Source organism: Xenopus tropicalis, chromosome 7 (genome assembly GCF_000004195.4).
Source record: "Xenopus tropicalis strain Nigerian chromosome 7, UCB_Xtro_10.0, whole genome shotgun sequence".
Lineage (NCBI taxonomy): Eukaryota > Metazoa > Chordata > Amphibia > Anura > Pipidae > Xenopus > Xenopus tropicalis.
Genome location: NC_030683.2, coordinates 99,600,374 through 99,622,370, shown reverse-complemented (window position 1 = coordinate 99,622,370; position 21,997 = coordinate 99,600,374). Strand labels below are relative to the sequence as shown.

At 43.6% G+C, this 21,997-nt stretch overlaps 1 protein-coding gene across 5 annotated transcripts in view; it reads left to right on the top strand.

The window, feature by feature from the left end:
• klhl21 (kelch like family member 21) overlaps positions 1-21,997 on the top strand; it is a 33,108-nt gene that overhangs the window by 7,467 nt on the left and 3,644 nt on the right. The window contains exons 1-4 of one of the 5 annotated variants that reach the window (XM_004916194.4): positions 3,885-4,072; positions 9,431-10,507; positions 14,924-15,329; positions 21,317-21,389. In XM_004916194.4, coding sequence (XP_004916251.1) covers positions 9,457-10,507; positions 14,924-15,329; positions 21,317-21,389 — 1,530 coding nt within the window. In that variant the 5' untranslated portion in view covers positions 3,885-4,072; positions 9,431-9,456. Of the gene's footprint in view, positions 1-3,884; positions 4,073-6,447; positions 6,870-9,430; positions 10,508-14,923; positions 15,330-21,316; positions 21,390-21,997 lie in introns of those variants that run through there. The other 4 variants (XM_002933852.5, XM_031905611.1, XM_004916195.4 and 1 more) reach the window with 4 other exon arrangements.

Here is a 21,997-nt window from a genome sequence, read left to right as displayed (position 1 = left end):
CTGTACTTATGTACTTTTCTATATAATATTATCATATTGTGCTGACAGGAAAATATTGTATATTTATATTATATGAATGCAGCTGAAAGACTTTTTCAGTATCAGCTGAGCAGGAGTATTAATTGCTGTTTGCCAAGAGCTGCATGCTGTTTGGGGAAAAAGGAAGACCTTTGAGATATTGCTGGGAAGGATCAGACAGCAAAGAGCTCAGGGAGAGGGATAACTAAGTGCTCTTGTCCTTATAATACTTCTCATAACCCTTAGAGATCCCAATATCCCTGGTCCCATACCTTGCTGAGAACCCAATTGAACTCTCCCTTTAGCCTGTATGAGAGTGCACCAGCATAACATACACTTTCATACCAGCTGAAAGGAGACCTGACTGAATAGGTGAAAGGCAATAGTGTGTTGTGACACATCTAGCCAGGCAGAGGGTGTGCTCTGCCCCAATGCCTGTACTGCTACAAAAAAAATTGGCTCTCTATTAGAAAGGAAGCAGTGGCAGTATCCCTATAATGGAATGTGGACTAATGTTATTGTTTATTTACTTTTAGTCAGATGAGGAGCAGCACCAGGCCCAGACTGGCAATCTGTGGGTTTTAGCAAATGCAAGAGGGGCTGCTGTAAGATGTGATTTAGTGGGCTAGCGGGGGCTGTTTGGGCTTCAGTGTACTTGAAATGCTGTATCGCAGTCCAGGTCCGAGCAGCACGTAAATATATATATATATTATACACACATATATGTTTTATTGCCTGGTTCAGGTACTTGCTACTGGATTTTTTGATTTGCTGTGTTTTTCCAATAAGAAAAACTTTCCTAAAGAGATTGCTTTGCTTTAAAAGTAAAATATGAGCTTTAAAGTAAAATATGAAGTAAAGTATGAAGTAGACTAGGGCAGTACAGATGGAAGCCTGTGGATTGTATGTATGTATAACTTTATTTATAAAACTCTACACAGGCACACAGCAATCTCACAATATACACGATTACACACGAGGGGGACAAGTGTCATAATAAATACAATTAATAAGTATAAATACAGAGAGATTAAGTGCCATGTGGTATGAGACAGTAGGAAGGAGGTCCCTACCCTGTAGAGCTTACAGTCTATGTGGCCCATAGTGTTTCCAGGGGTTTTATAGACTTCTTTGTATGATGAAATCATTATAATATCATCCAACCCGAGACATGATGCATCAGAATATCAGCCCACTGCATATTAAGCTGTACTGCACAGTTTGCAGCACAGCTATTGTTGTTTATACATGTATTGTTTATCTTTTATGGTATGACTTTGTCAAACTTTAGGGTGATGGTAAATAGGGTGCTGTATCTGCCATGGAAAAACTTCTCTCCCAAGTGCCCAGAAATACATGTGCCATCACACTTGACACGGAGTTAGCTGAATGGTCAACAAGAGCAGAACATGGAAAATCGGTTCTATCATGTCCTCTATTGGCTGAATCATATTCTCTTTCATTGTGCAGGGGGTGAGGATGCTCATTTAGAAGTGTTGGAAAAATATTTTTCCAAGAAAACAGAGGCATATGCATGCAGTGTTCCAAAGGTAAATTGTTCTGGCATAAACAAGAGCCCAAATGTGGGCCTGGGTGTTTGGAAACATATTCCACTTACTAAGCCATGAGACCAGTGCACACAAAAACAAACTTTACAGCACACAGAAATGTAATATCTCCACACATAAGCACACAGAGTTTCTATCATCTTGCACACACATAGTTTTTAACAAGTGCAGACAGAAGTAAATTTCTGCTTTTATGGCCTACAGGAGTCTAGAAAAAAAACGTGATTAATTAGCCCATATTATATAAATAAAATGGCAACCTTTCAGGCAGATCCAGACCGGCAATCTGGATAGTCTGGTAAATGTCAGAGAGGATCTTGTAAACGGTCATATAGCAGTTTTTTTTTTAATATAAGACCTGTGTGGAGATGTTTGGGCCTTTGCATACTTGAAATGCCAGTGCCTATTTTGAATCTCAGTCTGGGCATGGTTTCAGTCCTTTCCATGCCCTTTAAATGAAATATAATATCCAGTAATTAAAGTTGATTGGGGAAAGCTAAAAGACACTGCAATAAAAAGGCACACTGACTTGTATATATTGTATATGTATATTTCCAGTAGTACCACCATCAGAAATTATTGGATGCCATACTATTTAGTTAACAGGGGAAGCCTCGTCAAAGGGCCAGAGTTAGTAGCCCGCCCTCTGCCTGGGTCCCCAGTGGAGTGGGCCCTGCCAACTAAGTAGAATCAGGGGCCAATTTAAAAAAAAAAATGCATAATTACACTGTGCCGTAATCTGCTCTGTAAAGCCCCAGTGCAGGTCCACCCAGTTCAAGGCAAGCCCTACCCCCCCCTTCTAGGGTCAACATATATAGACTTTGCTTCTGGTAAATGGTACACTGGTTATCTGTTGATGTCGTCCTCCCAATGCGTGAGCACCCCTGAGCCAATGACTAGATAGGTTTGATTTATTTTTGTATGGCTTTTTAATGACAGGTGCATCAGATCTGTTTTTTATTGACTCTTTATGTTCCCTTTATGTTCCCTTTATGTCCTTTAATGTGCATGTAGTTCTATTTTTCATTAGACTTTAAAAATAAATGTACTCATTGTTATAGGCAGGATTTTTCAGTGACCTAAACAGTAGGCTGTGCCCTCTGATCTGCTTGTTGGAGACTCAGCTGTTATGCATCAATACTGAATGGACGCCCCAATTTCCTTAAAGAAAAAGCAATTCTTCCTCTGTCTGCCCACCATGAAAGTGGAAAGCAGGAGTTTCAGACTTCCCAGCAGCCTAGCAATACTGCAGAGAGGCAAACAGCTGCAACTATGGAAGCAGTTTTACTCATCAGAACTCTCAAAGGGGTCAGTGGCAATTAGGAAGCTGTCAGACAGGGAGCTGTAAACTGCACGATCCCTGCCCTCCCCGTGTAAGAGTGGGAGGGCAGGTCAGCATCTGTGACTGTCATGCTAGATGTGTGACACTTGATAGGACTGACTCAGGCACACTGTGCAACATTTCATGGGGGTTTGGCTTCTCGTCAGGTGCTCTTAAGTGGCAGTGCTTAATAGGCACAAACACAGGCAACACTGTAACAACCTCACTCTCCTTTTTAGGAGAGAAACGCATGACTATTGCCCCTGCTGGCATTTTCACATGACTGTTGTAAGGCAACTAAGGCTGTTCCAAGAATTTTTAAATGACGGAAAAAAAAAAAAAAAGATGGCAAAGTGCCCAAAATCACACTGTTTGCCATTGTCCTCAGTGCTAATATGTCTATTTCTTCATATATACTTTAGTATTTAAAGGAGAACTCCAACCACATACTTTTTTCCCCCCCCCAAAAAATGTAATTCTAATTCCAAAGTACATTAAACATTTTCATTGTAAACTAAAGGCAGGATCGAAGTCAACAATATAGCAGACTTTTTTTCTAGGTCTGTTAATCAGCTAGCTAATGCTAGATTGTTTCATGAGTCAAAATCAGGAGTGCAGAGAAAATAAACAGCCAGTTAGCTACTGCTTTCTATGGCAGTTATTATATATGAAAGTTGGTAAGAACTGCATTTTCTTCCATTATGCAAAAATAAAAAATGATTTTGGGAGGAGATTCCCTTTAAAAAGGCTTGTTGATTCAATTTCAGTTGCTCTAAACCTAGACAGCTGTCTGCATGGCTGGCTTGCCCAAGAAACACCCATGCATTTGGAAAAGTCTAGTGATTACGCCTCTTTCCAATAATAGAAGTTACAGGGTTAAGATGCCGCTGTTGCCACTTGGTGCAGAGTGAGTCACACAGTGGGCTCAGTGTCTGTCTGCAGTCTGTGACACGTGTGCTTGGGCTCGGCCCACTGGGCGGCCTCAGTGTGACAAAGCCGCACTTCAATCCCAATGTGAACAGCTGCAGCTCAGACCAGTTCCAGACTTTTGTGCCCATAGCTGCTAACTGTAGTAGCAATCTGTCTGTTCCCTTAACCACTTTAACTTGAGGGCAAGAGGATTTAGCAGGGGATACCAGAAGGTCATCTTTTGCTGTGTTTACAGGTTAGTAACCCCTAGTCTTAACTACTACCATATGTGTTTATAGAAGCAACAGAATCTGCAGCTTTCCTGCTGTAGCCGAATTAGAGTGGCTTTTGGGGGATGCTGGGATGTGTAGTCCAACAGCTGAAGAGCAAAAAACACACTATTGTATGTACAGCAGCTTCTACCCAGCAAAATCACTATTTAAGATTTTAAAACAGATTACAGCGTGGAAACAGGGCATACAAAATGCTATTTGTAGGGAATAAGATTGTGTATGTTCTTTTGAATAACAGTCCATGTGTATACAATATCCTGAACAAACTGCACAGTATGTAGCTATAGTACCAGCTGCTTTTATCCTCCACTTACTCTTCTTGTCTGGCCCTTAAAAGATGCCATCACAGAAGATCTGAAGATACAAAGCAGTGTGTACAGTCTGTGTGTGACATGAGTGGGTATGTGAGACTGTGAAAGTACTATAGATATGGAATAAAGTCTGTGTGTGACATGTGTGTGGGTATGGGAGACTGTTAAAGTACTATAGATATGGAATACAGTCTGTGTATGACATGTGAGTGGGTGAGACTGTGAAAGTACTATAGATATGGAATAAAGTCTGTGTGTGACATGTGTGTGGGTATGTGAGACTGTTGAAGTACTATAGATATGGAATACAGTCTGTGTATGACATGTGAGTGGGTATGTGAGACTGTGAAAGTGCTATAGATATGGAATACAGTCTGTGTGTGACATGAGTGGGTATGTGAGACTGTTGAAGTACTATAAATATGGAATACAGTCTGTGTATGACAAGTGAGTGGGTGTATGAGAATGTGAAAGTACTATAGTTATGGAAACAGTCTGTGTGACATGAGTGGGTATGTGAGACTGTGAAAGTACTATAGATACGGAAACAGTCTGTGTGTGACACGTGAGTGGGTACGTGAGACTGTGAAAGTACTATAGATATGGAATACAGTGTGTGTGATATTGTGAGTAGGTGCGTCAGTACTATGGATGCACAATACAGTCTGTGTGTGACAAGTGAGTGGGTGCGTCAGTACTATGGATGCGCAATACAGTCTGTGTGTGACGAGTGGGTGCGTCAGTACTAAGGATGCGCAATACAGTCTGTGTGTGACGAGTGGGTGCGTCAGTACTAAGGATGCGCAATACAGTCTGTGTGTGACGAGTGGGTGCGTCAGTACTAAGGATGCGCAATACAGTCTGTGTGTGAAGAGTGGGTGCGTCAGTACTAAGGATGCGCAATACAGTCTGTGTGTGACGAGTGGGTGCATTAGTACTGTGGATGTGCAATACAGTCAGCATGACATGTGAGTGGGTATGTGAGAGTGTGAAAGTACTATGGATGTGCAGTACTGTCTGTGATACGCGAGTGCCAGTTGGAGGCTGAATTAGTAATGCAGATGACTGTTACATGTGAGTGTGATTCACTATAGGCATGAATGAGTGTGTGTACATGAGTGAGTACACGAGTAATGAGTGGAAATGTGTGAAAGTGATTGCAAGCATATAAGACAGTAACTCTGTGAAACAAGCTTTTAACTGAGCACATAAGGGTATTATATAATTCTGTAAATTCTACTGTCAATATTTCTCCCAGGGGTCCCCAACCCATTCTAACAGGGAGCAACAAGCATAAACACGGTTCTGGGGGTGCCAAATATGAGCTGTGATTGGCTATTTGGTAGCCTACTGGCAGCCTACAGGAGGCTGTTTGGCAGGATACATGGTCTCTATGCCTCCAAATCAGAAATTAAAAAATAAGCGCCTGCTTTAATGCAACTAGGAGCAACATGCAAGGGCTGGTAAGCAGAATGTTGCTCTGGAGCCACTGGTTTATCCATTTCCGCTCTCTGGTTCTGACGCTTGAAACAATGTAGCAAAAGCCAGTTCTTTCCACAGGTCTGTTTAACATTGTTCAGAAGAAATGTAAATAGGTAGTGTTTTCAACAGCAAAAACATTTCAGTGCATGCGGACACAGGCGTTTATCAGCCTAAACTTTTTCGCAAAGTACCTAAAACATTTCCCTTAGGATCCCATGCAGCCTGTTGCTATAATGAGGCAGGGGTGGGTGCAGTATCCTTCCCGGCTGCACAGTGCTATGTCCGCCCCCTTACAGCCCAGCTAGCAGAGTGCTACTGCCATGGCGCTACATTTATTACAGAGCGCCCACTAAGAGTAAAGACACACACAGCTACTAGTAGCAGCTACTTGTTTATGGCTACTAAATTCCAGAAAATCCCCTGCCATAGACAATACTGAGAATTGCCTCTGCTAAAACACAGGTAGAGACAATTATCAGTAAATGATCAGCATTTTCTATTTTAGTAGCCACAACAAGCAGCTGCTACAAATGGCTCCATGTGTCTTTACCCTAATATTAACTGTGCTCCTAGGCACTGCTACTAACCCCGCAAGGCATTGCTTACTGACTAGCGCCCAGCCTAGCGCAGAATCAATACATCCGGCGCGAACGCAAGGCATACGTAGAGAAGCAGCGATTCATGTCTGTGCGTCCCCACTTAGCAAGTTTGACCGTACATGGACACCATAGCGCCATGAAGGCGGCCAGGCCTTTCCTTGTGTAGACGCCAGGGCGCGCAGCATTGCTCCCAAGCAGCCGGCTGGCGAGGCGCTAATGAACGTTACAGCCCTGAGGCGCCTGTAGGCAGTGCGGCTACTCCTGCGCTCAGCGCCGCTCGACACAACGGGAGGAGAAACCCAAACTCGCCCTCCGCTTCCCTTATACTGAGCCGTGAGTGCCCGGGGTACGGGGAACTCCCAGCGCCGGTAACGAGCCATACTGGGTAGAAGTTGGGGGATGGTACCGCCATGATTCTGGTCTGATTCAGTTTTACTAAGTCCCCCTCCCTCAGGCGAATTTATGTCACCGGGACCCATTATAGGTGCCTTTAGCAACCCGCACCCTTTTGTTAATCTCCCATTGCTTTTCATCACCTGATTATTATTTCAATACACCCTATTCATAAGCTGCAATTAACTCCCCTGCCACTCTCTTCCACTGCATTGAACTCCACCTCTCCCGCCCCCCACCTGCATTGAACTCCACCTCTCCCGCCCCCCACCTGCATTGAACTCCACCTCTCCCGCCCCTCCCCTGCATTGAACTCCACCTCTCCCGCCCCTCCCCTGCATTGAACTCCACCTCTCCCGCCCCTCCCCTGCATTGAACTCCACCTCTCCCGCCCCTCCCCTGCATTGAACTCCACCTCTCCCTTGTCTCACCTGCATTGAACTCCACCTCTCCCGCCCCCCACCTGCATTGAACTCCACCTCTCCCGCCCCCCACCTGCATTGAACTCCACCTCTCCCGCCCCTCCCCTGCATTGAACTCCACCTCTCCCGCCCCTCCCCTGCATTGAACTCCACCTCTTCCGCCCCTCCCCTGCATTGAACTCCACCTCTCCCGCCCCTCCCCTGCATTGAACTCCACCTCTCCCGCCCCTCCCCTGCATTGAACTCCACCTCTCCCGCCCCTCACCTGCATTGAACTCCACCTCTCCCTTGTCTCACCTGCATTGAACTCCACCTCTCCCGCCCCTCCCCTGCATTGAACTCCACCTCTCCCTTGTCTCACCTGCATTGAACTCCACCTCTCCCGCCCCCCACCTGCATTGAACTCCACCTCTCCCGCCCCCCACCTGCATTGAACTCCACCTCTCCCGCCCCTCCCCTGCATTGAACTCCACCTCTCCCGCCCCTCCCCTGCATTGAACTCCACCTCTCCCGCCCCTCCCCTGCATTGAACTCCACCTCTCCCAGCCCCCCACCTGCATTGAACTCCACCTCTCCCGCCCCTCCCCTGCATTGAACTCCACCTCTCCCGCCCCTCACCTGCATTGAACTCCACCTCTCCCGCCCCTCACCTGCATTGAACTCCACCTCTCCCGCCCCTCACCTGCATTGAACTCCACCTCTCCTGCCCCTCACCTGCATTGAACTCCTCCTCTCCCTTTCCCGTCCCTCACCTGCATTGAACTCCACCTCTCCCGCCCCTCACCTGCATTGAACTCCACCTCTCCCAGCCCTCCCCTGCATTGAACTCCACCTCTCCCAGCCCTTCCCTGCATTGAACTCCACCTCTCCCGCCCCTCACCTGCATTGAATTCCACCTCTCCCAGCCCTCCCCTGCATTGAACTCCACCTCTCCCAGCCCTCCCCTGCATTGAACTCCACCTCTCCCAGCCCTCCCCTGCATTGAACTCCACCTCTCCCAGCCCTCCCCTGCATTGAACTCCACCTCTCCCGCCCCTCACCTGCATTGAACTCCACCTCTCCCAGCCCCTCACCTGCATTGAACTCCACCTCTCCGGCCCCTCCCCTGCATTGAACTCCACCTCTCCCAGCCCTCCCCTGCATTGAACTCCACCTCTCCCCCCCCTCCCCTGCATTGAACTCCACCTCTCCCGCCCCTCCCCTGCATTGAACTCCACCTCTCCCGCCCCTCCCCTGCATTGAACTCCACCTCTCCCGTCCCTCCCCTGCATGGAACTCCTCCGCTCCTGTCCCTCCCCTGCATTGAACTCCTCCTCTCCTGTCCCTCCCCTGCATTGAACTCCACCACTCCCTTGTCTCACCTGCATTAAACTCCACCTCTCCGGCCCCTCTCCAGCATTGAACTCCACCTCTCCCTTGTCTCACCTGCATTGAACTCCACCTCCCCCGCTCCTCTCCTGCATTGAACTCCACCTCTCCCGCCCCTCTCCTGCATTGAACTCCACCTCCCCCGCCCCTCTCCTGCATTGAACCCCACCTCTTCCTTCTCCCCCTCCCCTGCATTGAACTCCACCTCTCCCATCCCTCCCCTGCATTGAACTCCACCTCCACAACCCTGATTTGCTGGGCTACAGCTCCCAGCACTACTCTGCCTTCATTATATGTTACACTCTTCTGGGATTTGTAGTCCAACAACAACTGAGTAAAATTTGATTGAGCAGTGCTGTGCGGCAGGGTTTACATCCCCTCTAAACTCCAACTCTACTGCTCCTCATCTGCATTTAGCTCCACCTCTTCTGCCCTATCCACCTGATTTTATTCCCCCCACCATAGGTGATGGCTAACATAGCCTGCACTCCTGTTGGGTGAAACAATTTTCCCACATTCCACATGGGGGTAGCACATCATTTTTGGCCAGTACACTGTCCAGTGGGTTGCCAGCCTGATAAAGAGAGGCCAATGGCATTCAGTATCTGCCAGCATATAGACTCCTTACCTTTAGCACTGTTAGTTCAAGTGCGTCTATAGTAATATGATGAATAGGTGCCCTCTCTGTGTTTCTGTGTGCCACCTGATAACTGCTGTCTTTTTTTTTTTTTTTTTTTTTTTTTTAGATGATCAGCCACTGAGGGCCTGGATCATGGATACACCCATCAACACTTCCCCCAGTTCAGCGGGGATTCCAGCATCTGAGGCATCCCTGCCTTTCTACGATGCCTCCCATGCTCTGCACTTGTTACGGGGCATCAATGAGCTCAGGGCTGAACAAAAATTCTTTGACATGACAGTGAGCGCAGGGGGACAGGATTTCCCTTGCCACCGGACTGTGCTGGCTGCAGCCAGCAACTACTTTCGAGCCATGTTTGCTGGGCGGCTACGGGAGAGCCACGTTGACCGAGTTGAACTTCATGATGTGACTGGCCCCATCCTTTCCCTGCTGCTTGACTTTTGCTACACTGGGAGGGTGACAGTCACACTGGAGAATGTGGAGCCCCTGCTGCAGGCTGCAGATCTTTTCCAGTTCCCATCTGTAAAGGAAGCATGCTGCGCCTACCTAGAACAGCAACTTGATGTCTCAAACTGCCTAGAGATCCAGGACTTTGCAGAAGCCTATGCTTGTCAGGGCCTTGCAGAGAGTACCAAACGGTTCATTTTGGCTCACATGGCACAGCTGGCACAGGCCCATGAGGTGGAGCGACTCACCTTTAAGCGAATGTTGGAGTATATCAGCGATGACAGGCTATGTGTGGATAAAGAGGAGGCTGCCTTCCAGATAGCCTTGCAATGGGTAAAGGCTGACCCCAAGCACCGGCAGTACCGCTGGCCAGAGCTTTTCCAGTACCTTCGATTGCCATTCATACGGCGCTTCTACCTGCTGGCTTATGTGGAAAGCGACCCACTGGTATACCGCAGTCCATACTGCCTACAGCTAATCAGAGAAGCCCGCGCTTTCCAGTCCTCTGAATATGATCGCCATGATTGGCCATGCCATCGCATGAAGCCACGGCCCTCTACTGGCCTAGCAGAAATACTAGTAGTAGTGGGTGGCTGTGACCAAGACTGTGATGAGCTGGTTACTGTGGATTGCTACAATGCACAAACTGGCCAGTGGAGGTACCTGGCTGAATTCCCTGACCACCTTGGGGGTGGCTACAGCATTACAGCTCTGGGCAACGATATATACGTGACAGGTAAGTGCCATGCATTCCACAGTATAATTCCATTAACCCTGGATAATATTGCATGTAATGTACTCTGTTGGAATATGCAGTAAATCTTTAGCTCTACTTTCTTCCACCCCACCATGCAGCATCCCCCACTTGTATTTATAAATGTATGTACGACAATAACAAGTGCTGCATACTTAGTAAACACAGTACGCTCAAAGCAGTCTGAGGGCAAGATATTTTCTTTTCATTGCTAAAGAAGCGTGCAGTATTTTATATTGCTCTCCGCTAATATAAAAATTCATAAACAGACTGTACATTGTTGTTTGACAGATCACAGCACTTGTAGCTCTGGCTGCATTGGCCGGGGTCCATGAGAGACTAGAAGTATTCTGCGCATGGGTAGTCTCAAGATCCTCTTCATAATCATGTGCTTGTGTATATTTATAGGTCTGCTGGTTATAGCTGAAGTGGCAAATTTACATCTCAATATAGCTTGCAATCGGAGCGATGTTAACAAACCATGAACTGCTAAATTAATCCCCCAAACTGGTTTTCCAGAGGATAGACTTGCATTGTGCATATCATTGGGCACTAATAAGGAGTTTTGTTGTAGAAAAAACATACATTCCATAACATTATGTTTCAGCACAGGTCCTCTTTTCTTTCGTGCTGATATTCCCATTTTTTTAGTGCAATAGGTGTGCATTAATTACTGCACAGGGAGTTTACATATGATATCACAGAGAATAATGTATAGAGGGGAACATGCATTTTTATTTACTAATACTAGAGCTGGTGACTTGCAGATTATTTAGTGGTACTTATCCAGGATTCACTGCTGAGGCAGCTAGTGCAGTACCACACTTGGGCATATGCTGAGACATAAATTAAGCCTAGGTCATAAGGGTGATAATGATTCAGTCCTGGATTTTTTTCACACTAAATAATAACATAAAATAAGGTCTCAAGAAACAAATAGAATGGATCATTATAACCCTTGTAACAAGGCTGTGCCTCAGGAACATTTTGGTTGTCTGTAGAGTGCCCAGAATTGTTCTCTTGCCCTTAGATACCAGTACTGTCACTTTTCTTGTCCTTGTCAAAACAAAAAAATTCTGGCCTGAAAGTGCTACCTAAGCGCTTTCAGGCCATTTCCATTCGAGGTAACATAAGGTAGAAGGAGGTGATTTGGGGTACTTTCCACTTGGCTGATAGGCAGCCATAAACCTTATTAATACAGGTATTGGACCTATTATCCAGACTGTTGTGGACCAGGGGTGCTCCAGTAAGGGATATTTCCATAATTAGGTCTTGCCTTAAAGTGATACTGACACTAAAAAATGACTCTTCAAATATTAATGTACATTAAAAGTTACCTATAGGTCATGTTCACTCCATTATAATCAAATAATTCTAATTTTTAAAAATAATTTCCCTTTTCTCTGTAATAATAAAACAGCACCTTGTACTTAATCCAAACTAAGATAGAATGAATCCTTTTTGGAGGCAAAATAATTCTATTGGGTGTATTTAATTTTTGAAGGATTTTTCGTAGACTAAAAGTATGGTGATCCAAATTACTTATCCAGAAACCCCAGGCCCCCAGCAATTTGGATAACTGATCCCATACCTGTATCAGCTTATGATCTACTTTATAGACAGCCTAAAGTACTTTTCAACTCCAAAACTGAAGGGGTGTAGAATCCCCAGAGTGTGATCCAGGTTTCTGCATATCAGCAAATATTTCTGGGCAACAGAAGAGGAAGAAAGGATTTGTCACAGGAAGCTGCGCATTCTGTTGTGCTGAGAGAAGGAAGTAGAATAACTCAGGAGAAATGGAAAGGGGAGGCTGCTGTACGAATACCTAAATATCTGTTACCCACTCTTTAGGAGTGGACATAAAAATAGACATTTTCTGGGCACAAAACTGCTTTCTTTGGCTGGTTAAATTACAGTGTGGTAATAAAATGCTTTTTCAGTAATATTCTAAAACAATTTGCAATTGGTCTTTAGCTTTATAGAGCAATAGTTTTTTGGCCTCTTGGGTCAGTGACCCCCATTTAAAAGCTGGAAAGCTGTAGCAGCGGAAGGCAAGTAATTTGAAAACCATAAAAAAAACAGATAATGAAGACCAATTGCAAAGTTGCTAGAAATAGAACATTCTATAACATACTGCAAGTTAATTTAAAGGTGAACCACCCCTTTAATGCATAGCTAAATAGCTAAAGATGCAACTGTATTTGGTGTCCCCTTAGCATGTTATTTTAATCTCCATGAGTAATTTACTAACACAAAAGATTACAATTCAATAGAAAGACAGATGGACTCCTTATCTTGTGTCTGATGCACAAGCACAATGGTCACTTTTTTATTTTGATCTGATTTGCAAAATGAAAATCAGATCAAAATATAAGAGGTTTGCCAGAACGTCCTTGCCATTGGTGCTTGATGGTTTGTGAACCCTTTAAAATTTTCTAAATTTTTATATGAATGTGACCTAAAACATCATCTGATTTCAAAGTCCTAAAAGTAGATGATAAAAACCTAGTTAAACAAATGAAACAAAAATTATTATTGAATACTGCGTGCCGCAGTATTTGGTGTGAGCCCCTTGCGCAGCAATAAGTGCAACTAAACGTTTGCAGTAACTGGTGATCAGTCCTGCACATCGTCTTGAAGGAATTTTAGCCCAATTATCCATACAGTACAGCTTTAGCTCTTGGAAGTTGGTGGGTTTCCTTACATAAACCGCTCACTTTAGGTCTCTGTGCAACTTTTCAATTGGACAAAGGCAGAACCATACCAAAACACTCCCGTTACCATGTTTCACAGAGGGGAAAAGGTTTTTATGCTGGAATGCAGTGTTTTTCTTTCTCCAAATGTAACGCTCCTCATTAAAGCCAAAAAGGTCTATTTTGGTCTCATTCTTCTAGTATCCTACTGGTTTGTAATCTTTAGAATCTTTAGCAGTATTTTTGGGAGAGACCGGTGTTTCTTTTCCTTGCTCCCCTGCTGATCAGTGTTCTCCTGATGGACTCATGAACATCAACATTTGCCAGTGTAAGACAGGCCTTCAGTTGCTTAGAAGTTACCCTGAGTTCCTTTGTAACTTCTCATTCTTTTAGATGCTTGCAGTTGGAGGTAGGGTAATTGCGGTCTTGAATTTCCTCCATTTAAACACAGTCTGTCTGACTGTTGATAGGTGAAGTCCAAACTCTTTAGAGATACTCTTGTAACCTTTTCCAGCTTTTATGGGCATGAAAAACTCTTTTTCTGAGGTCCTCAGACACCTCCTTTGTTCGAGCCATGATACACATCCCCAAATGTGTCGTATGTGTGATCAGGCTTTGCTGGATCCCCGTTCTTTTAATAAAACAATATGTTTGTATCAATGTAGCAGTAACAGCGTTGTGCCACTTTACAACTACATTGCTCCCTTGTGGGCATAGCTCCCACAACTCAAGCCCACAACCTCACATCATATGTGTAATAACAGTTCGTCAAAGGTGTCACTACTGTAGTGATATCCAGTGCAGCTCTCTGCTCATAAATGGAAACATTTGTCCAAATCTTTGCCTGCATCTCATAGGTGTAATGGCATTTTAGTGTACAGCACACACCAGCTACAATAGTGACCTTTGGTCTTCCATCTTTCCTGAAACAGTGATACACTTCTAAAGCTTTGATCTATGTAATCTTGCATTTCAAATGGCCACTTGGCAAAATATCTTAAAGGAAAAGTAACACTAGAATTTTTTAAGTGAAAAAGCTATTCTACCCTGCACCAATAACTGCCCTATCCTGCAAACCCCTTAGTATTTTTAATGCTTTAAAAGAAAATACCTGTTAAAACTTGGCTTCCTGTCAATTGAACTAAGCCGATATGGAGAAGGAAGGAGCAGGCATCAACTATGCGATGATCGATTGATCGAGTCTAGCCCAGGATAGGGCAGTTATTGGTGCAGGGTAAAATAGCTTTTTCACTTGAAAAATTTTAGTGTTACTTTTCCTTTAAAGTACAATTTGCCTTCCACTCATTGTTCCTTGTTCGGTGCTTCCATACTGGAAACTACTGAAATAAAGGTATTAGGACCTCAAGACAAGCTCTAACACACTTATTTCATCAAGGCTCTGTTGCGCTGGAGGAGTGTTATATCATCCCTGAGAAATTCTATCAGTTAATGTATTGTGGACAGCAGTGAAAAATGAAATTGAGTTGGGTTGTGATCTGATGACAGGGATGGCCACGGTGTAAGGTTTAAACTAAACATTTGGGTGCCCTATTGTGTGTGTGTGGTCATGGCAGCAGGGTCATCCTACAACATTCTAATATGCTTTGCCACATCATGAAGGTGATAACTAAGAATGGCACTTTATTGGTTGACCGTTTTAGTTGCAGTTAAATTATTCCTGATATGCCTATTCTTTTCTTTGTAGGAGGTTCTGACGGATCAAGGCTTTATGACTGTGTATGGCGATACAACTCCAGTGTGAACGAATGGACTGAAGTATCTCCAATGCTGAAAGCACGAGAGTATCACAGCTCAACTGTGCTCAATGGCCTCCTGTATGTGATTGCTTCAGACAGCACAGAGCGTTATGACCCTACCATGGACACATGGGAGTCTCTGCGTCCTATGCTTTACCCAATGGATAACTGCTCAACAACATCCTGCAGGAAAAAGCTGTATGCCATTGGCTCCTTAGAAGGCAAAGAAAGTATGGTCATGCAGTGTTATAATCCGGACACTAATCTATGGTCCATGGTAAACTGTGGGCAGCTGCCTCCATGGTCTTTTGCACCCAAGACAGTGACCCTCAATGGCCTTATCTATTTTGTAAGGTAAGATTTCAGTATTACCAGAAGTGTTCTTGTGTGCAAGGAAATATAACAAACTCTCTTTCATATAGGTTCAAATACTACCTTGTAATACTTTTTGAGATTGTAGAAAAAGAGGCAAAATAACATTTCAGATGAAGAACACACACTTTTTAGGGATGGGGGTATGCATGCACACTCAACACACAATTTGGCGTATATACACACACGTATTCACAATTTTAACTTTTTATTTTTTATTGCACACGGTATTGTTCTTGATTACTTGTTTTTGCTCATAAACATACCGAATACAATATTGTATTTTCATTTTCAATATAGTTAGTTTTGTAATACTGTGCATGATGAGCATTGAACTGTTCAAAAGATCCCATGCATTCATATTAAGGATCTTTGTTCCTTAGGACATGTGGGAGATGAGATGCAGTAAAGTTCAAATTTTGATTTAATTTTAAGGCAATGAATAGCTTGCATTTTATTTGGAATTCATAGTCAGTAGAAAGACTTATTTAGCAATTATAACTTTATGTGTACTATGCTTCTCTGGGGTCACCTTACAGTTAGGGTCTTGAATGAAACATAAATGCATGTGATTAATTTGTTAGTCATGAAAATGTTCCCATTCTTTAATCTTGGGGTCTCTACATGCCACATACTTTAGTACTCCTGTCCAACGGTTCAGAGGACAATCAAATCTCTGTTGTTTTATCACTATACCTAGCGGCAAATGGGAGATATGATACAGTTAAGTGGAAGTTTTTAGTGGATATTAAAAAATGTTAGCTCTGATTTTTGGTTGTTTGGAATAGACATTATTTGGTAGAATTTTTACTTTCAAGAAATATATGGTTTTATGGTGTGATTTTACTGTTAGGGCCTTTCTTAATCTGTCGTATTATCACACATCTAGTTACCGTAAATATATGTCTTATGTATTTCTTTATATTATGAACACTAAGACAATGTATAGTTTAGGTAATTTGAACGCTATGCCAGGAAATGCCGCTAAAGAGAAATTAACTGCCATTTGATACAAATGATGTCCAAAATGTGATTGGTACTGAAAAGGTATTAACTCTCAATTGTGGAAGTAACAGACATGGTTAAAATACCTGCACCGCCCAACAGCTGTACAGAATTTCAGTTAAAAGCTTTTAAGATAATGATGCACTGGATTAATGGCATAAAAATGGCACTGGATTAATGGCATAAGAACAATAATCAGCTGAAGCTCATGCAGGGGTGGAACATCTGTGAGATCCGACATATAGAGGGTGGCACCTGTAGGTGAGGCGCAGCCAGTGTCAGACTGGGCCACTGGGATACCAGGAAAAGTACCGGTGGGCCTTCTTTCTCACTCTACCAATTGCCTTTCCATGGCCATTCCCCATTTTTATAAGAGAACAAAGTAGAAATGGAGGAAAGGATAGATGGAAGGAAAAGTGAAAAAGAAAATGAAGAAAGTGAATAAAGAGAGAAGAAAAACATTGTTTGCCTCATGTTTGTGGTCATAGAATTTCTGGTGGGCCCCTGGAACCCCAGTCTGACACTGGATTCAGCACAGATCACAGGGAAGTTCCACCTGTGGGGGGTGATTATAATAGCTTACCTGATACACGGGTCGGTGCTCCTGTTAGAAGAAAATTGCACTGGCCTCGGGTACTTCTGAAAAAGCACTACATTCTGCTTCTTTTTTTCGGATGCTCTGGACCAGAGCATGTGCAGAAGCTGGATTTTTCTTTAAAGGACGTGCAATTTTTTGAGTTGCATCCACTGCTTCTATATAACACATATGCACATAATGAGCAAGTTTAATGTTTTGGTTATTATGCTCATGTGCACTAAATAGCATGGCTGCTCCTGGTGCTGGAGCAATTTTTGGGTGGCCTTTAAAATTTTCATTTTGCTGCACATGTAAAGGAGATTGCAATGTGGTGCTCACAAAAATGAACCTGGGCTGGTGCAGGAGTACTGCAAAAAAATTTCTCAATCATCCATCTTTCACTTGAAAGGAGCTGGACATTTTCTGTACAGTGCACTGGAAGCTGAACCTAAAGCTTAACTGAGTAGCAGGCCCAAACTGGCAAATGCCAGAGGGGCTGCTGTAAGATTTCACAGACAGTTACTATTTAGTTTGGGCCCCTGTGTACTTGAAATGCCTGCTGAGTAGAACTGCAGGGTTTATTAGAAGTTACTGCATAAAATCCCTTTATTTTCCTGTGCTTAAATAGCCATGGTTCTCCCATCTAACACTTTCACAAGCATGAAGTCTAAATATCTTCCCAACAGCAAAACATTAAGTGAAAACCACCTTGGCAACGCAGTGTTACCTGAGGGAACATTGTGTTCTCTTAAAAACGAAGATCCGGTTTTGTAAACACGATTCTGGGAATCGCTAATCTAAATATATGCACTTAAAGCCTGGAGTCTGGACTGGCTCATTCCAGGCATCACATGAATACATTTAGCTCTCACTGTATACACTTATTAGCAGGATTTCCAAGGACTCAAATCTTTTTCATAAGAAAGGCACCTTAGCAGCAATATATAACATAGACACAAAGATACCAATGGAACAGAAAATCAAGGCCTGGACCAAGACCAGACTTAGGGGCTGATTTACTTACCCACGAACGGGTCGAATGGAGTCCGAGTGCGTTTTTTTCGTAATGATCGGTATTGCGCATTTTTCGTAGCGTTAAGTTTTAACGCTACGAAAAATGCGCAACTTTTCGCGTACGTTTTAACGCTACGAAAAATGCGCAACTTTTTACGCAACTTTCGTAATGGATACGAAAAACTCGCGTTTTTACGCAAAAATCGTATTGGATCCGAAAAATTCGTACAGAATCCGAAAAAATCGCAAAACATACGAAAAAGTCGCAAAATGTTCGTTTTCAAGTCGGAACTTTTCCAATTCGGGTCGGATTCGTGGGTTAGTAAATCAGCCCCATAGACTTAGAGCTGAATGGTTAGAGTCTGAGAAATAAAAATGATTATATGCAAAGATGGGTTTTAAGGGGCATTTGGATTTTTGGAAGGGGTTCAGTAGGGCATTGAGTGTTTTTTGGTAAAACACTGAGCACTGGTGAAGGAAAGTGAGAGAGCCTCCTTAATATTAATGCAAGTTCAAGGGAAGGCTTACAGTGACTGGCACTGATTATGGTAGCACAGTCATGCCATGGACTATATGAATTTTTGAGTTCTTGCCATAGCTGGCATTAGACAGCACCATAACATAGGAAGAGTCTAAGCTGAGACTAGGGCTCTCCTTTTCTGCTGTCATATTTGCAATAAACTACAGACAAATGAGTACCTCTCTAATTAATTTACATGATCCAGGGGCTATTTCTGCTTTGCTTTTGGGGAGAAACACAGGCTTTTTGGTTGTTATTCAGAATGTTTCCTACTGGGACAAAGTCCTAGGAATATAAATGAATATCCACAAATGAATGCACATTGCCAACCTTATACATACTCTGGTTATAATTAAATCCCTGTTGGGAAAGACTTTGGTGGTTGAGCAAGAGCTAGATATTTAATCCATTCCCCCAGAAGTTCTACTGTGAATGCTGAGCTGCTGAAAGTGTTGCCAGCTACAGCCACTGTCCCCCACCTGCTCCTGTCAACAACCATGTCCCTGTCCCAGAGGTGACTGCATGGCCATGTAACATGTGCTGCACCAGGGACACAGGCTTACTGCCACTTGTGTTAACTAGTGTGCAGCTTACTCTTTATCCCCTTTAGGACATCTCAGTGTGCAAACCTTTATTGTTACACTGGCATATACACAGCATATTCTGGAAGGGCCCCATGGGTGAAATGATTTGCTTTACACACATATGGGTACTTAAAATGTGTCAGATCCCTGCCATTCTTCTGGCCCCACTGCATGGGCAAGATCTGAATGATTTGTCAGGGCCACCATCAGTTTGGGGCCCCATACAAGTTATTTATATAGGGCCCCCCAAACTGTGCAGTACAAAAATGTTTGGCCACACCCCCTTTTGTGTGCAATATAACCAACTCACATTAATCTATAATAGACACTTCATTGATTTTAATGTGTTAATTAAAAGTCAGTGCATTCGGTGTCAGTGGAGTTTGCCCCTGCCCTTATGGAAGAAAGTTTTTCCGGGCCCGGCACAACACTACCCTCTCGCCTCCCTGATGGCAGCTCAGGGAAGTGGCCCCAGTGAGGGCAATAGGCAGTGGGTGACACATGAGGAATGGCACATGGCTGAAAAGCCTGATATGACCGGCATTACATGGGTGATGGAGACAGACACTGGCATATGGACAGGAACAAATAGAGCTGTGACAGGCATGTATGTGGATAGGAGAGAGGGTGAGGTTAAGAAAATGAAAATGGCAAATGGAGTCATGAAAAGGGCAGTAACTGACACATGGTGATAAAATAAGAAAATAGCTGGTGAAGGTGGCACACAGGGAGAGAGGACTTACCAAGACTGGTGCACTGGGCATGAGATAATGTGTATCTGAGAGGCTGGGTTGCTATTGGCACTTGGGGTTGAAGAGAATGACGCATGGGGAGAGAGGTAAAAGATCTGGGACTTGTACTCCTAAAAGTGGGGGAGAGAATGGCATGTACAGAGAGTGAGGGAATGGCACTTAGACTGGCACACAGCAGTGACGGAGGAGAAAAAAACCTGATGGTGCTGTAAATGGCGCTTAGGGGATGAAGTATATGGAGCGGGGATTGGCACATTAGACGTGGGAATATGGAATAGAGAACAGTAGATGGGGAGGGCAAATAGGAGAAAGGCAGTGTAGCACTGCACTGACGTGGATTAGCTGGGGGGCCCCCCTGCTGTCAGTTAGCTGCAGACTTGGGAAGGGAGGGCGGAAGCTCTGGTGCCAGCAGGTCCTTTCGCTGAAGTTTTAGTCCCGGTAAAGCTGTACAGGGATTGAACATGCCCTGGCAGAAAGTAAGAACGGCATATTAGGGATCAGCATTGGGACTGTGGTACCAGGATGGAAGTGGAAAGAGGAGCTGAATCAATGGCAATGTCTGGTACTAATTAGCCCCACACTGTTGCAAACTGTGGCCGGATTCATGCCCAGGAGCTCTGGAAGGGAACATTGACACTGCCCATGCCACTGGGTAGGGATTGTGTTGTTTTATAATCCCACTGTGGCACCACAGGGTAAATAAAATATATGTATATATGTACGGTATGACTAATTCCTCATGGCCAATTTGTTTTTTTTTTGTTATTAAGGAAGTAGCAAAACAACCCCAGTAAATTCTTTTAGCCTTACCACAAAGACATAATAGCTGTCATACACACGTTGTAATTTTATTGATGAAATGGAAGAACTGTGTAGCTCACAGGCTGCAAAGATTTGACTGGAGTGCTGCTATTGCTTCTGGGGAATCAGCTTTTCACTTATATATATATATGGTGCTGGGATGTCACCCAAAATACTTACATGTAGGTGTGGAACTTTATTCCTTCCAGGATTCACTCTGTCTCTCTCTCTATCTATATATTTATATTATATTGTTCCTTTACAGAGTTACCCTAGGGCTTTAATGGCAAAATGTTATAAAGAAGGGTTAATAACCATGAACGATAGACATGGTAACCCCAGCGCTGCAAAGCAAAATGCATTTCTAGGAAGATTGTGGTACTAGCAATTGGCTCAGGCCTGCCCTCTAGAGGGGTTGGAGTGAAAAAAAAATATTTGTAGATGTCCATGTTCCACTTTAAGAAAATTACTTTGATCCTCCTCTCATAGGAGTGGGGCACTTTTACTTTACCTTTTTAAGATTGAAACTGAGGAATGAGGCTGAAAATAATGTGGCCCAGCTGCCTTCATAAACCGGCATTGTGTTCTGCAAATGTCTGTGCTTGTGTTTCTCATGCCATACGGCACATTGCTTGGGCATTCCATGGAATGTATGTGATACTGGGATTTATGCAGAATGATGGCGTTAATTGATTAATAATTCTTTTTAATTTCAGAGATGATTCAGCAGAAGTAGATGTGTACAGCCCGTCAAAAAATGAATGGGACAAGATTCCACCAATGATACAGGTACTTCTGCTCTTGGCAGACTATAGTATCACTGTGGGGTTCTGACAAACCTGACCAAGATACAAAACCATTTTAATTGTATTATCATTCACAGTAAATGAGAGGGCGATGATGGGTAGGACATTTTTTTTAATGGAAAACCATTCAGAACAGATTGTATATTCTATATATAGACATTTAAAATGTCATGATATGATCTAGGAAAGTATTTTTTAGATGGAACATTGGGAATAGAACAAGTAGAACAATGAAAGCAAACATTTGCCCAGTGTTGGTAAATTGGGTGTAAGTCTTTAGTTCAGGTGCCCAACACCTCTTACTCTTTCCAAGCAGTATATTAAAGTATCACTAAAGTGAGGGGAAGTGACCACTAAATCTTTGGCCCAGTTATGTATAAATGTAAATGAACAAATTTAGATACAGTGGCTTTTTCCCTAGTAATTAAGGAATAGAAAGTGTAGGAGATTTAAAGCCATAGGGCAGGCCCAGACTAAATCTGTGGGTTCTGGCAAGTACCAGAGGAGCTATGGACAGTCACTATTTATTGGGCTGGTGGGGGGCTGTTTGGACCTCTGTGTATTTGAAATGCCAGGGCCTATTTTGATTCC